The 20,982-nt window shown below is 37.6% G+C and overlaps 1 protein-coding gene across 1 annotated transcript; it reads right to left on the reverse strand.

Moving 5' to 3' along the window:
* Positions 1-11,127: 11,127 nt before the first annotated feature.
* zbtb11 (zinc finger and BTB domain containing 11) lies at positions 11,128-17,556 on the reverse strand. The gene is made up of 10 exons (XM_041040799.1): positions 17,055-17,556; positions 16,164-16,417; positions 15,810-16,041; positions 14,718-15,730; positions 14,311-14,631; positions 13,813-14,227; positions 13,499-13,616; positions 13,245-13,403; positions 12,526-12,701; positions 11,128-12,439 (listed from the first exon to the last, which is right to left on the reverse strand). Exons 1-10 carry the CDS (start codon positions 17,362-17,364, stop codon positions 11,898-11,900), a joined length of 3,540 nt encoding a protein of 1,179 aa, XP_040896733.1. The 5' UTR covers positions 17,365-17,556; the 3' UTR covers positions 11,128-11,897.
* Between the last annotated feature and the right edge of the window lie 3,426 nt (positions 17,557-20,982).

The raw sequence follows: 20,982 nt of genomic DNA on the forward strand, positions 1-20,982 counted from the left end.
CGTTTTTTATGACATTTTGAGGCCGAAAAAATTTTTGACTTTTTTTGGCGGAAAAAAACGCCATACTATACTATGACGTTTTTTATGACATTTTGAGGTCGAAAAAAATTTTGACTTTTTTTGGCCGAAAAAAACGACATACTATACTATGACGTTTTTTATGACATTTTGAGGTCGAAAAATTTTTTGACTTTTTTTGCCTGAAAAAAAACGCCATACTATACTATGACGTTTTTTATGACATTTTGAGGTCGAAAAAAATTTTGACTTTTTTTGGCCGAAAAAAACGCCATACTATACTATGACGTTTTTTATGACATTTTGAGGTCAATTTTTTTTTTGACTTTTTTTGGCCGAAAAAAACGCCATACTATACTATGACGTTTTTTATGACATTTTGAGGTCAATTTTTTTTTTGACTTTTTTTGGCCGAAAAAAACGCCATACTATACTATGACGTTTTTTATGACATTTTGAGGTCAATTTTTTTTTTTGACTTTTTTTGGCCGAAAAAAACGCCATACTATACTATGACGTTTTTTATGACATTTTGAGGTCGAAAAAAATTTTGACTTTTTTTGGCCGAAAAAAACGCCATACTATACTATGACGTTTTTTATGACATTTTGAGGTCAATTTTTTTTTTGACTTTTTTTGGCCGAAAAAAACGGCATACTATACTATGACGTTTTTTATGACATTTTGAGGTCGAAAAAATTTTTGACTTTTTTTGGCCGAAAAAAACGCCATACTATACTATGACGTTTTTTATGACATTTTGAGGTCGAAAAAAATTTTGACTTTTTTTGGCCGAAAAAAACGGCATACTATACTATGACGTTTTTTATGACATTTTGAGGTCGAAAAAAATGTTGACTTTTTTTGGCCGAAAAAAACGCCATACTATACTATGACGTTTTTTATGACATTTTGAGGTCAAATTTTTTTTTGACTTGTTTTGGCCGAAAAAAAGGCCATACTATACTATGACGTTTTTTATGACATTTTGAGGTCAATTTTTTTTTTGACTTTTTTTGGCCGAAAAAAAAACGCCATACTATACTATGACGTTTTTTATGACATTTTGAGGTCAATTTTTTTTTTGACTTTTTTTGGCCGAAAAAAACGCCATACTATACTATGACGTTTTTTATGACATTTTGAGGCCGAAAAAATTTTTGACTTTTTTTGGCGGAAAAAAACGCCATACTATACTATGACGTTTTTTATGACATTTTGAGGTCGAAAAAAATTTTGACTTTTTTTGGCCGAAAAAAACGACATACTATACTATGACGTTTTTTATGACATTTTGAGGTCGAAAAATTTTTTGACTTTTTTTGCCTGAAAAAAACGCCATACTATACTATGACGTTTTTTATGACATTTTGAGGTCGAAAAAAATTTTGACTTTTTTTGGCCGAAAAAAACGCCATACTATACTATGACGTTTTTTATGACATTTTGAGGTCGAAAAAAATTTTGACTTTTTTTGGCCGAAAAAAACGCCATACTATACTATGACGTTTTTTATGACATTTTGAGGTCAATTTTTTTTTTGACTTTTTTTGGCCGAAAAAAACGCCATACTATACTATGACGTTTTTTATGACATTTTGAGGTCGAAAAAAATTTTGACTTTTTTTGGCCGAAAAAAACGCCATACTATACTATGACGTTTTTTATGACATTTTGAGGTCGAAAAAAATTTTGACTTTTTTTGGCCGAAAAAAACGCCATACTATACTATGACGTTTTTTATGACATTTTGAGGTCAAATTTTTTTTTGACTTTTTTTGGCCGAAAAAAACGCCATACTATACTATGACGTTTTTTATGACATTTTGAGGTCGAAAAATTTTTTTACTTTTTTTGCCTGAAAAAAACGCCATACTATACTATGACGTTTTTTATGACATTTTGAGGTCGAAAAAAATTTTGACTTTTTTTGGCCGAAAAAAACGCCATACTATACTATGACGTTTTTTATGACATTTTGAGGTCAATTTTTTTTTTGACGTTTTTTGGCCGAAAAAAACGCCATACTATACTATTACGTTTTTTATGACATTTTGAGGTCGAAAAAAATTTTGACTTTTTTTGGCCGAAAAAAACGCCATACTATACTATGACGTTTTTTATGACATTTTGAGGTCAATTTTTTTTTTGACTTTTTTTGGCGGAAAAAAACGCCATACTATACTATGACGTTTTTTATGACATTTTGAGGTCGAAAAAAATTTTGACTTTTTTTGGCGGAAAAAAAACGCCATACTATACTATGACGTTTTTTATGACATTTTGAGGTCGAAAAAAATTTTGACTTTTTTTGGCCGAAAAAAACGACATACTATACTATGACGTTTTTTATGACATTTTGAGGTCGAAAAATTTTTTGACTTTTTTTGCCTGAAAAAAACGCCATACTATACTATGACGTTTTTTATGACATTTTGAGGTCGAAAAAAATTTTGACTTTTTTTGGCCGAAAAAAACGCCATACTATACTATGACGTTTTTTATGACATTTTGAGGTCGAAAAAAATTTTGACTTTTTTTGGCCGAAAAAAACGCCATACTATACTATGACGTTTTTTATGACATTTTGAGGTCAATTTTTTTTTTGACTTTTTTTGGCCGAAAAAAACGCCATACTATACTATGACGTTTTTTATGACATTTTGAGGTCGAAAAAAATTTTGACTTTTTTTGGCCGAAAAAAACGCCATACTATACTATGACGTTTTTTATGACATTTTGAGGCCGAAAAAAATTTTGACTTTTTTTGGCCGAAAAAAACGCCATACTATACTATGACGTTTTTTATGACATTTTGAGGTCGAAAAAAATTTTGACTTTTTTTGGCCGAAAAAAACGCCATACTATACTATGACGTTTTTTATGACATTTTGAGGTCAATTTTTTTTTTGACGTTTTTTGGCCGAAAAAAACGCCATACTATACTATGACGTTTTTTATGACATTTTGAGGTCAATTTTTTTTTTGACTTTTTTTGGCCGAAAAAAACGCCATACTATACTATGACGTTTTTTATGACATTTTGAGGTCAATTTTTTTTTTTGACTTTTTTTGGCCGAAAAAAACGCCATACTATACTATTACGTTTTTTATGACATTTTGAGGTCGAAAAAAATTTTGACTTTTTTTGGCCGAAAAAAACGCCATACTATACTATGACGTTTTTTATGACATTTTGAGGTCAATTTTTTTTTTGACTTTTTTTGGCGGAAAAAAACGCCATACTATACTATGACGTTTTTTATGACATTTTGAGGTCGAAAAAAATTTTGACTTTTTTTGGCCGAAAAAAACGCCATACTATACTATGACGTTTTTTATGACATTTTGAGGTCGAAAAAAATTTTGACTTTTTTTGGCCGAAAAAAACGCCATACTATACTATGACGTTTTTTATGACATTTTGAGGTCAATTTTTTTTTTGACTTTTTTTGGCCGAAAAAAACGCCATACTATACTATGACGTTTTTTATGACATTTTGAGGTCGAAAAAAATTTTGACTTTTTTTGGCCGAAAAAAACGCCATACTATACTATGACGTTTTTTATGACATTTTGAGGTCAATTTTTTTTTTGACTTTTTTTGGCCGAAAAAAACGCCATACTATACTATGACGTTTTTTATGACATTTTGAGGTCAATTTTTTTTTTGACTTTTTTTGGCCGAAAAAAACGCCATATGACGTATGACGTTTTTTATGACATTTTGAGGTCAATTTTTTTTTTGACTTTTTTTGGCCGAAAAAAACGCCATACTATACTATTACGTTTTTTATGACATTTTGAGGTCAATTTTTTTTTTGACTTTTTTTGGCCGAAAAAAACGCCATACTATACTATGACGTTTTTTATGACATTTTGAGGTCAATTTTTTTTTTTGACTTTTTTTGGCCGAAAAAAACGCCATACTATACTATGACGTTTTTTATGACATTTTGAGGTCGAAAAAAATTTTGACTTTTTTTGGCCGAAAAAAAACGCCATACTATACTATGACGTTTTTTATGACATTTTGAGGTCAATTTTTTTTTGACTTTTTTTGGCCGAAAAAAACGCCATACTATACTATGACGTTTTTTATGACATTTTGAGGTCGAAAAAAATTTTGACTTTTTTTGGCCGAAAAAAACGCCATACTATACTATGACGTTTTTTATGACATTTTGAGGTCGAAAAAAATTTTGACTTTTTTTGGCCGAAAAAAACGGCATACTATACTATGACGTTTTTTATGACATTTTGAGGTCAATTTTTTTTTTGACTTTTTTTTGGCCGAAAAAAACGCCATACTATACTATGACGTTTTTTATGACATTTTGAGGTCAAAAAAAAATTTTGACTTTTTTTGGCCGAAAAAAACGCCATACTATACTATGACGTTTTTTATGACATTTTGAGGTCAATTTTTTTTTTGACTTTTTTTGGCCGAAAAAAACGCCATACTATACTATGACGTTTTTTATGACATTTTGAGGTCGAAAAAAATTTTGACTTTTTTTGGCGGAAAAAAACGCCATACTATACTATGACGTTTTTTATGACATTTTGAGGTCAATTTTTTTTTTGACTTTTTTTGGCGGAAAAAAACGCAATACTATACTATGACGTTTTTTATGACATTTTGAGGTCGAAAAAAATTTTGACTTTTTTTGGCCGAAAAAAACGCCATACTATACTATGACGTTTTTTATGACATTTTGAGGTCAATTTTTTTTTTGACTTTTTTTGGCCGAAAAAAACGCCATACTATACTATGACGTTTTTTATGACATTTTGAGGTCGAGAAAATTTTTGACTTTTTTTGCCTGAAAAAAACGCCATACTATACTATGACGTTTTTTATGACATTTTGAGGTCGAAAAAAATTTTGACTTTTTTTGGCCGAAAAAAACGCCATACTATACTATGACGTTTTTTATGACATTTTGAGGTCGAAAAAAATTTTGACTTTTTTTGGCCGAAAAAAACGCCATACTATACTATGACGTTTTTTATGACATTTTGAGGTCGAAAAAAATTTTGACTTTTTTTGGCCGAAAAAAACGCCATACTATACTATGACGTTTTTTATGACATTTTGAGGTCGAAAAAAATTTTGACTTTTTTTGGCCGAAAAAAACGGCATACTATACTATGACGTTTTTTATGACATTTTGAGGTCGAAAAAAATTTTGACTTTTTTTGGCCGAAAAAAACGCCATACTATACTATGACGTTTTTTATGACATTTTGAGGTCAATTTTTTTTTTGACTTTTTTTGGCCGAAAAAAACGCCATACTATACTATGACGTTTTTTATGACATTTTGAGGTCGAAAAAAATTTTGACTTTTTTTGGCCGAAAAAAACGCCATACTATACTACGACGTTTTTTATGACATTTTGAGGTCAATTTTTTTTTTTGACTTTTTTTGGCCGAAAAAAACGCCATACTATACTATGACGTTTTTTATGACATTTTGAGGTCGAAAAAAATTTTGACTTTTTTTGGCCGAAAAAAACGCCATACTATACTATGACGTTTTTTATGACATTTTGAGGTCAATTTTTTTTTTGACTTTTTTTGGCCGAAAAAAACGCCATACTATACTATGACGTTTTTTATGACATTTTGAGGTCAATTTTTTTTTTGACTGTTTTTGGCCGAAAAAAACGCCATACTATACTATGACGTTTTTTATGACATTTTGAGGTCGAAAAAAATTTTGACTTTTTTTGGCCGAAAAAAACGCCATACTATACTATGACGTTTTTTATGACATTTTGAGGTCAATTTTTTTTTTGACTTTTTTTGGCCGAAAAAAACGCCATACTATACTATGACGTTTTTTATGACATTTTGAGGTCGAAAAAAATTTTGACTTTTTTTGGCCGAAAAAAACGCCATACTATACTATGACGTTTTTTATGACATTTTGAGGTCAATTTTTTTTTTGACTTTTTTTGGCGGAAAAAAACACCATACTATACTATGACGTTTTTTATGACATTTTGAGGTCAATTTTTTTTTTGACTTTTTTTGGCGGAAAAAAACGCAATACTATACTATGACGTTTTTTATGACATTTTGAGGTCGAAAAAAATTTTGACTTTTTTTGGCCGAAAAAAACGCCATACTATACTATGACGTTTTTTATGACATTTTGAGGTCAATTTTTTTTTTGACTTTTTTTGGCCGAAAAAAACGCCATACTATACTATGACGTTTTTTATGACATTTTGAGGTCGAGAAAATTTTTGACTTTTTTTGCCTGAAAAAAACGCCATACTATACTATGACGTTTTTTATGACATTTTGAGGTCGAAAAAAATTTTGACTTTTTTTGGCCGAAAAAAACGCCATACTATACTATGACGTTTTTTATGACATTTTGAGGTCGAAAAAAATTTTGACTTTTTTTGGCCGAAAAAAACGCCATACTATACTATGACGTTTTTTATGACATTTTGAGGTCGAAAAAAATTTTGACTTTTTTTGGCCGAAAAAAACGCCATACTATACTATGACGTTTTTTATGACATTTTGAGGTCGAAAAAAATTTTGACTTTTTTTGGCCGAAAAAAACGCCATACTATACTATGACGTTTTTTATGACATTTTGAGGTCGAAAAAATTTTTGACTTTTTTTGGCCGAAAAAAAACGGCATACTATACTATGACGTTTTTTATGACATTTTGAGGTCGAAAAAAATGTTGACTTTTTTTGGCCGAAAAAAACGCCATACTATACTATGACGTTTTTTATGACATTTTGAGGTCAAATTTTTTTTTGACTTGTTTTGGCCGAAAAAAAGGCCATACTATACTATGACGTTTTTTATGACATTTTGAGGTCGAAAAAAATTTTGACTTTTTTTGGCCGAAAAAAACGCCATACTATACTATGACGTTTTTTATGACATTTTGAGGTCGAAAAAAATTTTGACTTTTTTTGGCCGAAAAAAACGCCATACTATACTATGACGTTTTTTATGACATTTTGAGGTCGAAAAAAATTTTGACTTTTTTTGGCCGAAAAAAACGCCATACTATACTATGACGTTTTTTATGACATTTTGAGGTCGAAAAAAATTTTGACTTTTTTTGGCCGAAAAAAACGCCATACTATACTATGACGTTTTTTATGACATTTTGAGGTCGATTTTTTTTTTGACTTTTTTTGGCCGAAAAAAAACGCCATACTATACTATGACGTTTTTTATGACATTTTGAGGTCAATTTTTTTTTTGACTTTTTTTGGCCGAAAAAAACGCCATACTATACTATGACGTTTTTTATGACATTTTGAGGCCGAAAAAATTTTTGACTTTTTTTGGCCGAAAAAAACGCCATACTATACTATGACGTTTTTTATGACATTTTGAGGTCGAAAAAAATTTTGACTTTTTTTGGCCGAAAAAAACGGCATACTATACTATGACGTTTTTTATGACATTTTGAGGTCAATTTTTTTTTTGACTTGTTTTGGCCGAAAAAAACGCCATACTATATTATGACGTTTTTTATGACATTTTGAGGTCCAAAAAAATTTTGACTTTTTTTGGCCGAAAAAAACGCCATACTATACTATGACGTTTTTTATGACATTTTGAGGTCAATTTTTTTTTTGACTTTTTTTGGCCGAAAAAAACGGCATACTATACTATGACGTTTTTTTATGACATTTTGAGGTCGAAAAAAATTTTGACTTTTTTTGGCCGAAAAAAACGCCATACTATACTATGACGTTTTTTTATGACATTTTGAGGTCGAAAAAATTTTTGACTTTTTTTGGCCGAAAAAAACGCCATACTATACTATGACGTTTTTTATGACATTTTGAGGTCGAAAAAAATTTTGACTTTTTTTGGCCGAAAAAAACGCCATACTATACTATGACGTTTTTTATGACATTTTGAGGTCAATTTTTTTTTGACTTTTTTTGGCCGAAAAAAACGCCATACTATACTATGACGTTTTTTATGACATTTTGAGGTCGAAAAAAATTTTGACTTTTTTTGGCCGAAAAAAACGCCATACTATACTATGACGTTTTTTATGACATTTTGAGGTCAATTTTTTTTTTGACTTTTTTTGGCCGAAAAAAACGCCATACTATACTATGACGTTTTTTATGACATTTTGAGGTCGAAAAAAATTTTGACTTTTTTTGGCCGAAAAAAACGCCATACTATACTATGACGTTTTTTATGACATTTTGAGGTCAATTTTTTTTTTGACTTTTTTTGGCCGAAAAAAACGCCATACTATACTATGACGTTTTTTATGACATTTTGAGGTCGAAAAATTTTTTGACTTTTTTTGGCCGAAAAAAACGCCATACTATACTATGACGTTTTTTATGACATTTTGAGGTCAATTTTTTTTTTGACTTTTTTTGGCCGAAAAAAACGCCATACTATACTATGACGTTTTTTATGACATTTTGAGGTCGAAAAAATTTTTGACTTTTTTTGGCCGAAAAAAACGCCATACTATACTATGACCTTTTTTATGACATTTTGAGGTCAATTTTTTTTTTTTACTTTTTTTGGCCGAAAAAAACGCCATACTATACTATGACGTTTTTTATGAAATTTTGAGGCCGAAAAAAATTTTGACTTTTTTTGGCCGAAAAAAACGCCATACTATACTATGACGTTTTTTATGACATTTTGAGGTCGAAAAAAATTTTGACTTTTTTTGGCCGAAAAAAACGGCATACTATACTATGACGTTTTTTATGACATTTTGAGGTCAATTTTTTTTTTACTTTTTTTGGCCGAAAAAAACGCCATACTATACTATGACGTTTTTTATGACATTTTGAGGTCGAAAAAATTTTTGACTTTTTTTGGCCGAAAAAAACGCCATACTATACTATGACGTTTTTTATGACATTTTGAGGTCGAAAAAAATTTTGACTTTTTTTGGCCGAAAAAAACGCCATACTATACTATGACGTTTTTTATGACATTTTGAGGTCGAAAAAATTTTTGACTTTTTTTGCCTGAAAAAAACGCCATACTATACTATGACGTTTTTTATGACATTTTGAGGTCAATTTTTTTTTTGACTTTTTTTGGCCGAAAAAAACGCCATACTATACTATGACGTTTTTTTATGACATTTTGAGGTCGAAAAATTTTTTGACTTTTTTTGGCCGAAAAAAACTCCATACTATACAATGACGTTTTTTATGACATTTTGAGGTCAATTTTTTTTTTTACTTTTTTTGGCCGAAAAAAACGCCATACTATACTATGACGTTTTTTAAGATATCTTGAGGTCAATTTTTTTTTTGACTTTTTTTGGCCGAAAAAAACGCCATACTATACTATGACGTTTTTTATGACATTTTGAGGTCGAAAAAATTTTTGACTTTTTTTGGCCGAAAAAAACTCCATACTATACAATGACGTTTTTTATGACATTTTGAGGTCAATTTTTTTTTTGACTTTTTTTGGCCGAAAAAAACGCCATACTATACTATGACGTTTTTTATGACATTTTGAGGTCGAAAAAATTTTTGACTTTTTTTGCCTGAAAAAAACGCCATACTATACTATGACGTTTTTTATGACATTTTGAGGTCAATTTTTTTTTTGACTTTTTTTGGCCGAAAAAAACGCCATACTATACTATGACGTTTTTTATGACATTTTGAGGTCGAAAAAATTTTTGACTTTTTTTGGCCGAAAAAAACGCCATACTACACTATGACGTTTTTTATGACATTTTGAGGTCGAAAAAAATTTTGACTTTTTTTGGCCGAAAAAAAACGCCATACTATACTATGACGTTTTTTATGACATTTATAGGTCGAAAAAAATTTTGACTTTTTTTGGCCGAAAAAAACGCCATACTATACTATGACGTTTTTAATGATATTTTTAGGTCAATTTTTTTTTGACTTTTTTTGGCGGAAAAAAACGCCATACTATACTATGACGTTTTTATGACATTTTGAGGTCAATTTTTTTTTTGACTTTTCTTGGCCGAAAAAAACGCCATACTATACTATGACGTTTTTTATGACATTTTGAGGTCAATTTTTTTTTTGACTTTTTTTGGCCGAAAAAAACGCCATACTATACTATGACGTTTTTTATGACATTTTGAGGTCAATTTTTTTTTTGACTTTTTTTGGCCGAAAAAAACGCCATACTATACTATGACGTTTTTTATGACTTTTTTTGGCCGAAAAAAAACGCCATACTATACTACGACGTTTTTTATGACATTTTGAGGTCGAAAAAAATTTTGACTTTTTTTGGCCGAAAAAAACGCCATACTATACTATGACGTTTTTTATGACATTTTGAGGTCGAAAAAAATTTTTGACTTTTTTTGGCCGAAAAAAACGCCATACTATACTATGACGTTTTTAATGATATTTTTAGGTCAATTTTTTTTTGACTTTTTTTGGCGGAAAAAAACGCCATACTATACTATGACGTTTTTTATGACATTTTGAGGTCAATTTTTTTTTTGACTTTTCTTGGCCGAAAAAAACGCCATACTATACTATGACGTTTTTTAAGATATTTTGAGGTCAATTTTTTTTTTGACTTTTTTTGGCCGAAAAAAACGCCATACTATACTATGACGTTTTTTATGACATTTTGAGGTCAATTTTTTTTTTGACTTTTTTTGGCCGAAAAAAACGCCATACTATACTATGACGTTTTTTATGACATTTTGAGGTCGAAAAAAATTTTTGACTTTTTTTGCCCGAAAAAAACAGCATACTATACTATTACCGTTTTTATGACATTTTGAGGCAGTTCTAAAGTATGAATTTTTTAAGAGGATTTTTTTGCATACATTCGTACATATACTTGCCTGTAGAAAAGATTTATTACAGCATTATGTAAAGTGATGATAGTGATAGTAATAATATTAACGCAAACATTGCTCTGGTATCGGAATAGCATCGGTATGGTCTGACTTTTCCTTCGACTTGGATTCTCGCCGCAACAAACCACAGCGCATCAAAGAGGAGAGAGATCGCCCGGTGGTTTTACCACTGAGAACAATGTTTGTGTTCGTGCAGAGGAGTGCACACAGTGTGTGTATCCTATATTTGGCCATAGTCCATTGTCACCTGTGTTTCAAGTAGTCAGCATTGTTAGAGAGCAGGAACGTTTTCATATTTTTGTACAATGTATTCTAAATATATTGCAATATACCGAGGGTATTTTGATACAAATCTGAAATAAATATCCACACTTGCTGTATTGCATGTTAATGCTCCTCAGTGTGTATTTATTTTAAGTCTGGCTTCACTGAAATAACTCAAGGTCAAACAGGTGAAACAGCCTCAGACAACACTGCATTTTTCATTAGAGATTAGAGGGAAACAGTTTGATGACAGATGAACTCACATTGTCAGAGTTTAACTAGTGGTGATCATGAAAGTGAACAAACAGGTAGGCATTTTTTATTTGCTTGTCCTTCACACTGACACTAGGGGGAGTTAATGAGTCCACAGCCACGATGACTGGGGTGTCACAAGCTTCCTACAGTGGCGTCTCACAGCTCCTCTGACTGTAGACGAGATTTAATACATTTAGCCAAAGCACATGTTGTGTCTTAACTTCTACCTTTATTTCTGCTGAGTGCCAAATTATATAGACTTGTTACTCATCAACTAATCTTGTTACTGTATATCTAAGCTATTTACACACAACATAGAAATGTGAATGCTTACACAAACACAGCTCGTCAAACAGACAGTAAAAACTCCACTCATGGTTCACTTACATTTTGTACATCTTCAGAAAAATAAGCATCTTTTTACATTCTGTTACATTTTATACAGACTGTGAGAAACAGTGACGAGTCTCTGAGGGAGAATCCTGGTCTCTGGCACTAAGTTACTCCACTTCAGCCACATGAGCCACCTCCACCTCCATGGTCTGAATCACCTCGGGTGCTTCCTCGAGTTTGGCCCCTGTGAGGGCCTGCTGGGCCAGGACGTAGTTCACGACCTGCATGATGCCCTGATCTGAGAGCGTGGACATGGAGCCGTCGCTCACGGCCTGAACAGCCTGCACGGCCTCCATGGCCTCCACTGTCTCCTCTGTGATCAGCACCGTCTCGATCTCCTCTGAGGGCGGCTGCTGGGCAGGGCGGAGCTCAGGAGGCAGGTCGGACGCCAGGATGCTGACGGCATGCTCCACCTGAGTGCCCTGGTTGTGGAACTGGAGGGTGTCTTTCTCCAGCATGATCTTGCCGGGCAGGTTGTCACTGTGGTACTTGGCCATGTGTTTACGTAGAGTGCGTGCATCAATGTGGGCCTCTTGGCACATGGGGCACACGTACGGCCGTTCTCCTGTGTGCGTGCGGACGTGACGCTTTAGAGAGCGAGCGTCGGCCCAGGCAACACCACAAGTCAGGCACTCAAACGGCTTCACTCCTAAAGAGACAGGGCGAATAAATAATCAGCTCTGAAACAGACCACAGAAATGATCCAACACACATTACACGAGGTCGGAGTCTCACCCTGGTGGTTGTTGATGTGACGTCTGTACTCTCGGAGCTGAGTGAACTTTCTTCCACACTGCTCACACTCCCTCTCCAGGTTCTGCTTCACTCTGCCCTTCTTCCCATGCGTGGCCTTTTTAACATGTCTCCTGAACAGGGCCTTCTCAAAGAACTCCTTCCCACACACATTACACCTAAGGAGACAAATAAATACGGATGGGGCCGATCCGATCCAGTATCGCGTTCCGATACCAACATAATTCACGGAACGGAAATTTCCAACCCAACCTGCGGAGATTTCCGATCCATGAACCATGTCTGTGCATTAATGTTGTCTGCTGAAATGACTCCACAGGTCCTGCCGGCTGCTCTGCTAACTGGCTGCAAAATGTGGAATGGATTTCCTGAACAGAGGCGTGTCTCAAAAGCTTTCATCACCATGTGGCCGTGGCGCCACCACTAAATTGACCCTTCACCAACACACAGGAAATGGATGCATTTGTGCCTGTATCACCCACATACTTCATCCAATGTTGAACAAACTTTACAGTCAGGATGACCTTCAAACTCTCAACTAATTTATATGCTCATTTGACGATACACTTTGTTTTAACATATCGGAAGTGAAAAAATGTGGATCCGTGCACCCCTACAAATAAACATGTTCAATATGCGGTAATGTTCTCTGCACCACGTTTACAAAAGCAGACTGTGAGCTTCGGTTTTGTCAGACTTACTTAAAGGGCTCAGCCACACTGTGGGACTTGACGTGGGAGTACCAGTCCTTCTTCCAGCTGTAGCACTTCCCACACACCTGGCACTGGAAGGGCTTCAGGCCCATGTGCTTATTCATGTGTTGCTGGAGATCTTTAGCTTCGTAGAACCTCTTATCACAGCTGCAGGAGGGACAGAGAGGAATGAGTAAAATATATTTAAACCTCATCTCAATTCAGGCGCCGGCGAATGGATGTGAAGACGAGGAGCTACTCACTGAGCACAAGGAAAAGGACGGACATCAGGTTTGGGCTGGTGCTTCTTCATGTGTTTGCTCAGAGCTGAGGCTCGATGGAAAGTTGCTCCACACGTGTTGCAGAGATACTTTGACTCACCTGTGGATGGATTTTATGGTAAACAGTGAAAACAGCTTCATATGTGGACCATTCACAGAGAGTTAAAGACTCATTTCACTTAACATTAGAAAAAGCATGACACAAAAAAAGAGCAAAGCACGAGATCAAGTAAACGTATGTTTAGTGATCTGAGTGAACCAACCCTTTACAGAAAACAGCCTCAGCATGTACGGACCTGTATGAAGGCTGGTGTGCTCCTCCATGCTCCTCTTGCTCACAAAAGACTTCTTACAGAACTCACACTGGAACTGTTTGGTCACGTCGTGCAGCGCTCGGTGCATCTTCAGACTGTGTTTGTGGGCGAACGTTTTGCCGCAGACCTTACAGGAATGAGGCCGCACGCCTGTGTGATTCAGCATGTGGATCCGCAGAGAGTACAGCTTTGGTAAGGTCTTCCCGCAGATATCGCACACAAATTCTCTTTTGGTGTGTGGCGATGATGTGTTGACATCCAAATTGCTGTCCACCTTCCCTTCAGTGCTCGGTTCCACCGAGGGTTTGGTGATGGGCGCTCGCTGGCTGCTCTGCTGCTTATGACGGGCCAGGTGGGCGCGGAGCGAGGCGGCGTACTGGAACTCCTTACTACACAGCTACAAGGACACAGAGACATCACAGTGAGAGTCTGCTGACGTTGCTAATTAAATGTGGCATGCTGCCCAACACCAGTACTTACGCTGCACTTGTATCCACGAGCTTTCTCGTGTTTTAACGTGTGCATGATGAGAGAGTAGCGTCTTTGGAAGGACATGCCGCACTCAGAGCAGGTGTGCTCTCCATCTACGGCGCTCTCTGCTGGGGGTTTATCCTGGCTGCTTCCAGTGTCCGGCTCTGCCACCTTCGTCACAGCTTCCTCTGCGCTGACCTCTCCTGCTGCCACATTCTCCACAGCGCTGACCTCTGGTTCTGCCCCGGATTCAGACACTGACACTCCTTCAGCTTGATTCTCCACTGGATGCTTCGGTGGTCTTCCCCTCTTCCCCGGCCTCTGACTCACCTAAAAAGACGTTTGTCTACATGAACAACTTTTCACTCTCAATAAAAAATGATGGAAAATTTTTCAATTACAACATAACAGCGTACCTTAGGGGTGGCCGCACGTGGTGGCGTTGAACTTTTCTTCCCCTCCTCTTCGTCCTCAAGCCCCATATGCAGACGAGCATAGCCCCCCTCAGCGATGGAGCGCTGCCGGAGCCGTCTTTTGTTGGGGTCATCTGAAGCATTCTCCTGCTTGTCTGCGTGGCCTTCATCAGCAGAAGGTTCCTCCTCCTCCAGTGGCATGAACTCCTCTACCTCCACCTCCTTCTTCACCTTAGCTGGACGCCCTCGTTTGCGTTTCTTGGGTGTAGGTGCAGATTCCACCCTCTCCTGAGGCGACGCCGCTGCTTCAGTGGCGGTTGCAGGTGCCAGTTCGACGACCTCTGGGGGGCTCACTTTGTCTGGGTCCACATTTATAACAAAGGCTCCCGCTTCAGCGACCTGTGGCTGCTCCATCGCCAGGCAGGCTGACACCACAGCCAAAGACTCGCTGGCTCCGGCCTGTCCGCTGTGGGTGACCACAGTCATCGTCTCCTCCTCCATTCCATCTGCAGTGCGTGAGATAAGAGTGACAGTCTCTCCTGGCTCGGCCTGTCCGCTGTGAGTGATCAGAGTCACGGTTTCATTCTGACCAGCCTCCCCACCGTGCACTTTGTCTCCCTCTACAGCTTCAGTAACAACTGTCACTGGCTGCTGGATGTAGGCCTCTTTGGAAGGTGCAACAAAAGCCAAAGGCTCGCCTGTTACATCAACACCGCTGTGGGTGACCAGCGTCTGGCCGTCGCCCTGTATGGTCACCATGTAAGCACCAGACTCATCCTTTAAGCTCTCCCGAGAAGCCGGTTGGCTCGACACCATAGTGTGCACGTCTCCTCTTTGATACACCGTCAGCTTCTGTTCCTCCACCTGCTTATGCACAGACTCACATATCTGCAACACCTCCGTCATCAGCAAATGGCGGGCGAGGTTGGCGATATCTGCCATGATGCAGAAATTAAACGTAAGCATGGACGTGTACGCAAAGTCCAGCAGCGGGAGGAAGCTGGCTTTGGTGAAACCTGGAGAGAGAAGACTGAAAGTTAAAACTGAGCCACTGTGCAGCGCATTGAGCAGAGAAATGAAGAAAGTGAAACTCACCAGAGAGGTCCACCACGGCCTCGTGAGTGGACACAGCCCCCTTCTCAAAAAAGAGCTCGTTGAAGTATTCGCTGCACGCCGCCAACACCGCTTTGTGTGCTCGGTACTCCTCTCCTTCAATCAGCAGCGTGATGTCACAGAACTGATTGCTGAGACGCTGCTGGTTGAGTTTGTCCAACATGGTTTGACTGTGTTTGGGCAGGAACTGATTCACCTCGCCCTTACTGTCCACCTGGAAACAACATGCACACACGAGACACAGTAACAAAGACGCCATTAATAAAAAAAAAAAATTTAACTGTAAGACAATTAATAATCACACTGAAACATTCAGTCAACAGTTCTGAGACTCACAAAGACAAGTTCATGCTTGACCATCGTCTTGGCCAACTTGGATCTCAGAAGAGAAGATGAGTCAGTGAAGAATAAACTATCATCTCCCTCTCCTTCTTCTTCTTCTTCCTCCTCTTCCTCATCATTCGCGTTGGCAGCCGCCCTGCGTCTCCCTGGCCGGTCAAACAGTCTGGGTCCAGAGCTGTCATCAGCACTCCGCTTGCTCTGGCACTGAGCACACTCTCTGATGTGGTCTTTCACGTGCTTCAGGATACCTGAGGACGTCACAACACGGACAAGTCACGCACCGAGGACAACCAGCTACGGCGTTTTCCTGATTTTAAAGACTTCTGTGGTGCTGCTGAACTGTATCACACTTTGTCCTCCATATTCTTTGTCCTCCATATTAAAACTAACCTATTTTAATTATGAAAAACATTTAGCAAATATTTTGCAATTAATTGCTTGGTCAGAACACAACAAAAAAACTGCCCATCAAAGCTGCCCAGAAATGATACACTGCTTGTTTAGCCTGATTAACAGCCCGAACTCCAAAGGTGTACACAACATGAAGACACTGACACCAATGAATCTGTTGTCTTAAACAGATAATTTAATGATCCCTGGCGTTCAAATGTAGAATATGTTCAGTCTGACTGGTGCATTCAAGTGTAACCATGCAGAGTTTCCATGTTATTTAAGTAGCAAAGTCTCATACGCACTTATCAATACAGCTGCGACTGCAAAGAACCAACTAACCACCAGATGGAGACAGATAGCTCCGTACACGGTGGAGGAAGGTGGCGTACGTGTGTTTTTGTTGCGGGTTCATCTTAACACCGGTTCTCTGACTGGTTTCATCGCCTCACGTTAAGTTCACCTAACCACAGAACCTGAGTCTCAGGGCCTCACCTCTCCACCAGTACTTCTGAGAGATGACGTCCCAGGTGAGCTGCTGGTTCAGGTGCTCCCCTCCCTCCATAACGTGCGCCTCGTTGATAAGTTCCTTCCTCCGGCTGTCCTGCAGCACCACCTCCAGCTCTGTGAAATCATTCTGGCCCTTCAGTCGACGCTGATAATACAGAGTCCCGTTTCTCACCACGTAGCAGGCGGCCGCTTTGCGGATTTTTCTCTTCGTATTACCAGGCGTCCCCGGCGCATATGGCTCCCGTTCATCGGTCAGATAGCGAATGATAGCCAAGTAGCTTTCCTCACACGACATGTCTCAGCTGAGCCGCGTTTTCTTCCACAGTTCTGGGTTTCTCTCGAAGAGGAGGGCCCTCTCCGGACATATAAACCGAGATATAAATTTTGTACGGCGTTCAGAGAGGGGATAGCGCGAATTAGAAACGCCACAACAACATTTCAAATTGTTTCCAAAGGTGGAACTGCAGTTCGCAACCGTCAGGGTAGACTTGCCCGAACAGACAAAATGGCTGCTGCACAACCGGATGTTGCGTAAGCAAGGGCGGATGTACAGCGTGACCGTTATCCACCGCGAGAGGGCGCAGTGTCCAAGCGTATAACTCCACAGCAGGGCAATAATTTTTTTCATTGCTTATTTTTTCGATGTCTTCTTTTATTTTCATTTATTAGTGAATTTAATTTAAGTTAATTTAATTTTCCTTATAACTTGCAGTCATGTTTGTCTGTTTTATTCTGACAAACTGAGGTAATGAAGTATGCTGTGTCTGGTTTTTTTTGTTTTTTTTTAAAACTATACAGTACAGTATATCCCAATGCTTCACTCTGTTACCAGTGTGTAGGATTCCTTTAACTCACCCTGGAGCTGTTGGTTTCAGAGTTTAATAGACCATGTGGCAGCCACATGTATGAGTTAAATAAATAAATGCTGCAAAGTCTAAAAGTTAGATCAACTTTGGAGGCATCTGCAGTGGTTAAGTAAAAGTGTATCTACTCTTCCAGTAACATCAAAGCTGTGTTATGTAGTTACTTTTCACTTACACTGAACTGTGCAGACATTTTACTCCAAAGCTGTCTCATTTCAGGCCTCTGAGTCATTTCAGTCCCAGCCTACAGCAGCTGTGGTTACTGTTCGCTTTTTCTTTCTCATGCTGTAACAGTGTACACATGCGCACATACTGACTGCGCACAGAACCATACGGTGCAAGTTATGATTCTGATGAGATTTAATTTGCCTTACCGTCCTACCAATAGAAAGAAAAGTGTTTTGCTTTGGGTGTCTCTATAGGCTGCTCACTAAATGTTAAATCAAAATTATTCACTCTGAATTCTCGCAGTCAACATGGAGGCAAGCAGAACAGGATAGCCATAATTTAGCTCCTGGGTAACCTTTGAGCCAGAGTCGTGTTCATCAGCAAAGTTTTAAGGCAGCAGTTTATATTTCTGACCTCCTCAGCCTGTAATCCACAACATGAGCCCTCAAATCCTTTGCTCAGACTCTCCTCTTTGTTGTCCAAGTTAAAAATCCAAGCATGAGGGAACATTTTCCATTGTTGCCCCCCAGCTGTGGAACAGTTTACCTTACACTGTCAGGTTTTCCCTCACTGTTAGCAGTCTAAATCCTGTCTCAAGACCTTTTTCTACACAAGATTTTCAGTCAACACAAAAATTTACTTTGAAAATGTGTACTATCGACAAAATAAGCTCTACTTCATGACCAGCACTCTAGTTTCTCTAGGTGAGTAAAGTGTGATTGTGTTATTTGTCGGTATGAAAGCAGGTTACTTGAAAAATACCCCTCAAACTGTATAGACAGATAAACCATATTAAATGCCTGTGGCTAATCTCATGGACCACATGCTCCAGAGCAACAGCTAAAATCAGCTTTTCAGCATAAACGTTTGGTATTCAGGACATCAGGCCTAGTTTTACATAATCTATTTGACATAAGTGCAGATATGCTAACTTTCTCAATGGTGGAGATAAGTCATGCATCTGTACACAACACATTCCACAGTAGCTTCAGTTACAGGGACAATCATCCTGAGGGTCACTTATCATCTCATGTCTTGAGATAAAAGTCTTTCCAGCAGGTCAGAGATTTGTAAGAAACTATTTAAAGTTTTCAGGAGCAAATCATAGTTGACTGTGTTCGAACCTACATCTGATGCAGTGATGATGATACTTGTCTTTACCGACACCTGAGGGGAAATTCACTTCTTGTTTTCACCCACAGCAAAGTCAGAGAGCAGGGACACGCAGAGAGCGATACCTCTGTAGCTGATGGGGATTTTCCACCACAAAGACATGAAACCAAGGTCTTTAAACTATGCTCCATCCATCACCTGTGTAGGCTGAGTATAGCAACAAAGCAGCTTGTCTTATATGTTAGACAAAATCTAGTCATTGTGACCAAGTTCCTCCCATCACCAGTGTCTTGTGTATTAGTCCCCCATAAAGCTGCAGCAGCTAATTCTATCCTGGGTCCCTGGGCTGTAACAAATGAGAGTTTTCATTATTGATTAATTTGTTGATTAATCACTTAATTGAAAAAAAAAATAACAACAAGACAGTCTACAGGCATGCTGGCAGCTCAATGAGGCTATTAGTCACGCACAGATGCCACAGATAAGCTGCTGTTTTTGCTGAAACTTAAAAGAATAATGTGTCTGTAGGAGGGGACTACAGAGTTTGTTCACATGTTGGCTTTTTGCAAGGAGGAGTTATTCATTTCACCATTTCACCACAGTGTCACATTTTCACACGATTACTCAGATCTGCAGGGGGAGAGCTGATACATCATTTCTTGCTCATCCATGTGTCACATACCAAACTTGCCATCAAATACTGGCCACTAATGTGTTTTACCACTGCAATTCCAGCTTTCAGAGTTACACTAACTGCACCAGTTAAAGCTCAAAATAATATATGAAACAACACATTTGTCACTGTTGGCTCCATTAAGAACTTCAGTCACTTTTGGAGAGGATGTGTTTATTTACTGTTGCCGGGGAATGAAAAAACCCTCTCAGAGCTCTGGAGTGTGTGGAAGTATCCACTCTCATGCGATCACTCCTCCGTCTACTGTCTGAGTATCTGACAAAGTTCCACCTGTTGTCATGTTTTGTCAGCCAAAGACTAGCTGCTCTTTTCAGCCACTTCAGAATCTGCCTCTGTGGCCTGAGCTAAACACTAACCACAAATATCTGACTCACTGAGCAAACCGATGGCACAACACAGCACTCAATCCTCCCAGAGTCGGCCTTTAACTCTGGCTTTACAGCTTTTCTTTCACCCTCACTTACCACAAAAGTGAGTTTCATATACTCTTATTTGTATATACAAACACAAAAACAACAACAAGAACAAAAAAGTGTTGGACTGTGACTATTTCTTTTATTCCTGTCTTGTTTAACTTCCCATACAGAGCTGATTTGATGTATTTGGTTCCTCCTCCTATGAGGCAGAGATTTAATATGTTTGTTCTCAGTTGCAGTTGGCAGACACCTCAACACATGTCACCGAGTGTTTATATGAACACTAGAAAAGAGGTTATTTGCATTCTGTCAGGGTGTTTCTGAGTCAGAGGACATTTGTTTTCTCTATTCATCCATCACTTTAAGTTTAAAAGCACATCATGAGTTTCTTGAAAGTTGGATGTACTCTGTGATTCGTTCACATTCAAACTCCCAATAAAGCTGCTTTTGTTTAGTCCCACTGTCACCCTGCAGCTTGAAAGCTGCTCTGCACGTGCTGTCACTTCCCCCTGCTGAGGTATTTGCCCCAGCGTTCATTTCCTCCTCTCTTGAGCTATTGTTTGGTTCTGTGCAGGTTTGTTGGTACAAAGACAAAAGAGTTCATGACTCAGAACAGTCGGGTTGGTGTTTGTCTCTCTCTCTCTCTCTCTCTCTCTCTC

This window comes from Toxotes jaculatrix, chromosome 6, assembly GCF_017976425.1.
Source record: "Toxotes jaculatrix isolate fToxJac2 chromosome 6, fToxJac2.pri, whole genome shotgun sequence".
In the NCBI taxonomy this organism is placed as follows: Eukaryota; Metazoa; Chordata; class Actinopteri; family Toxotidae; genus Toxotes; species Toxotes jaculatrix.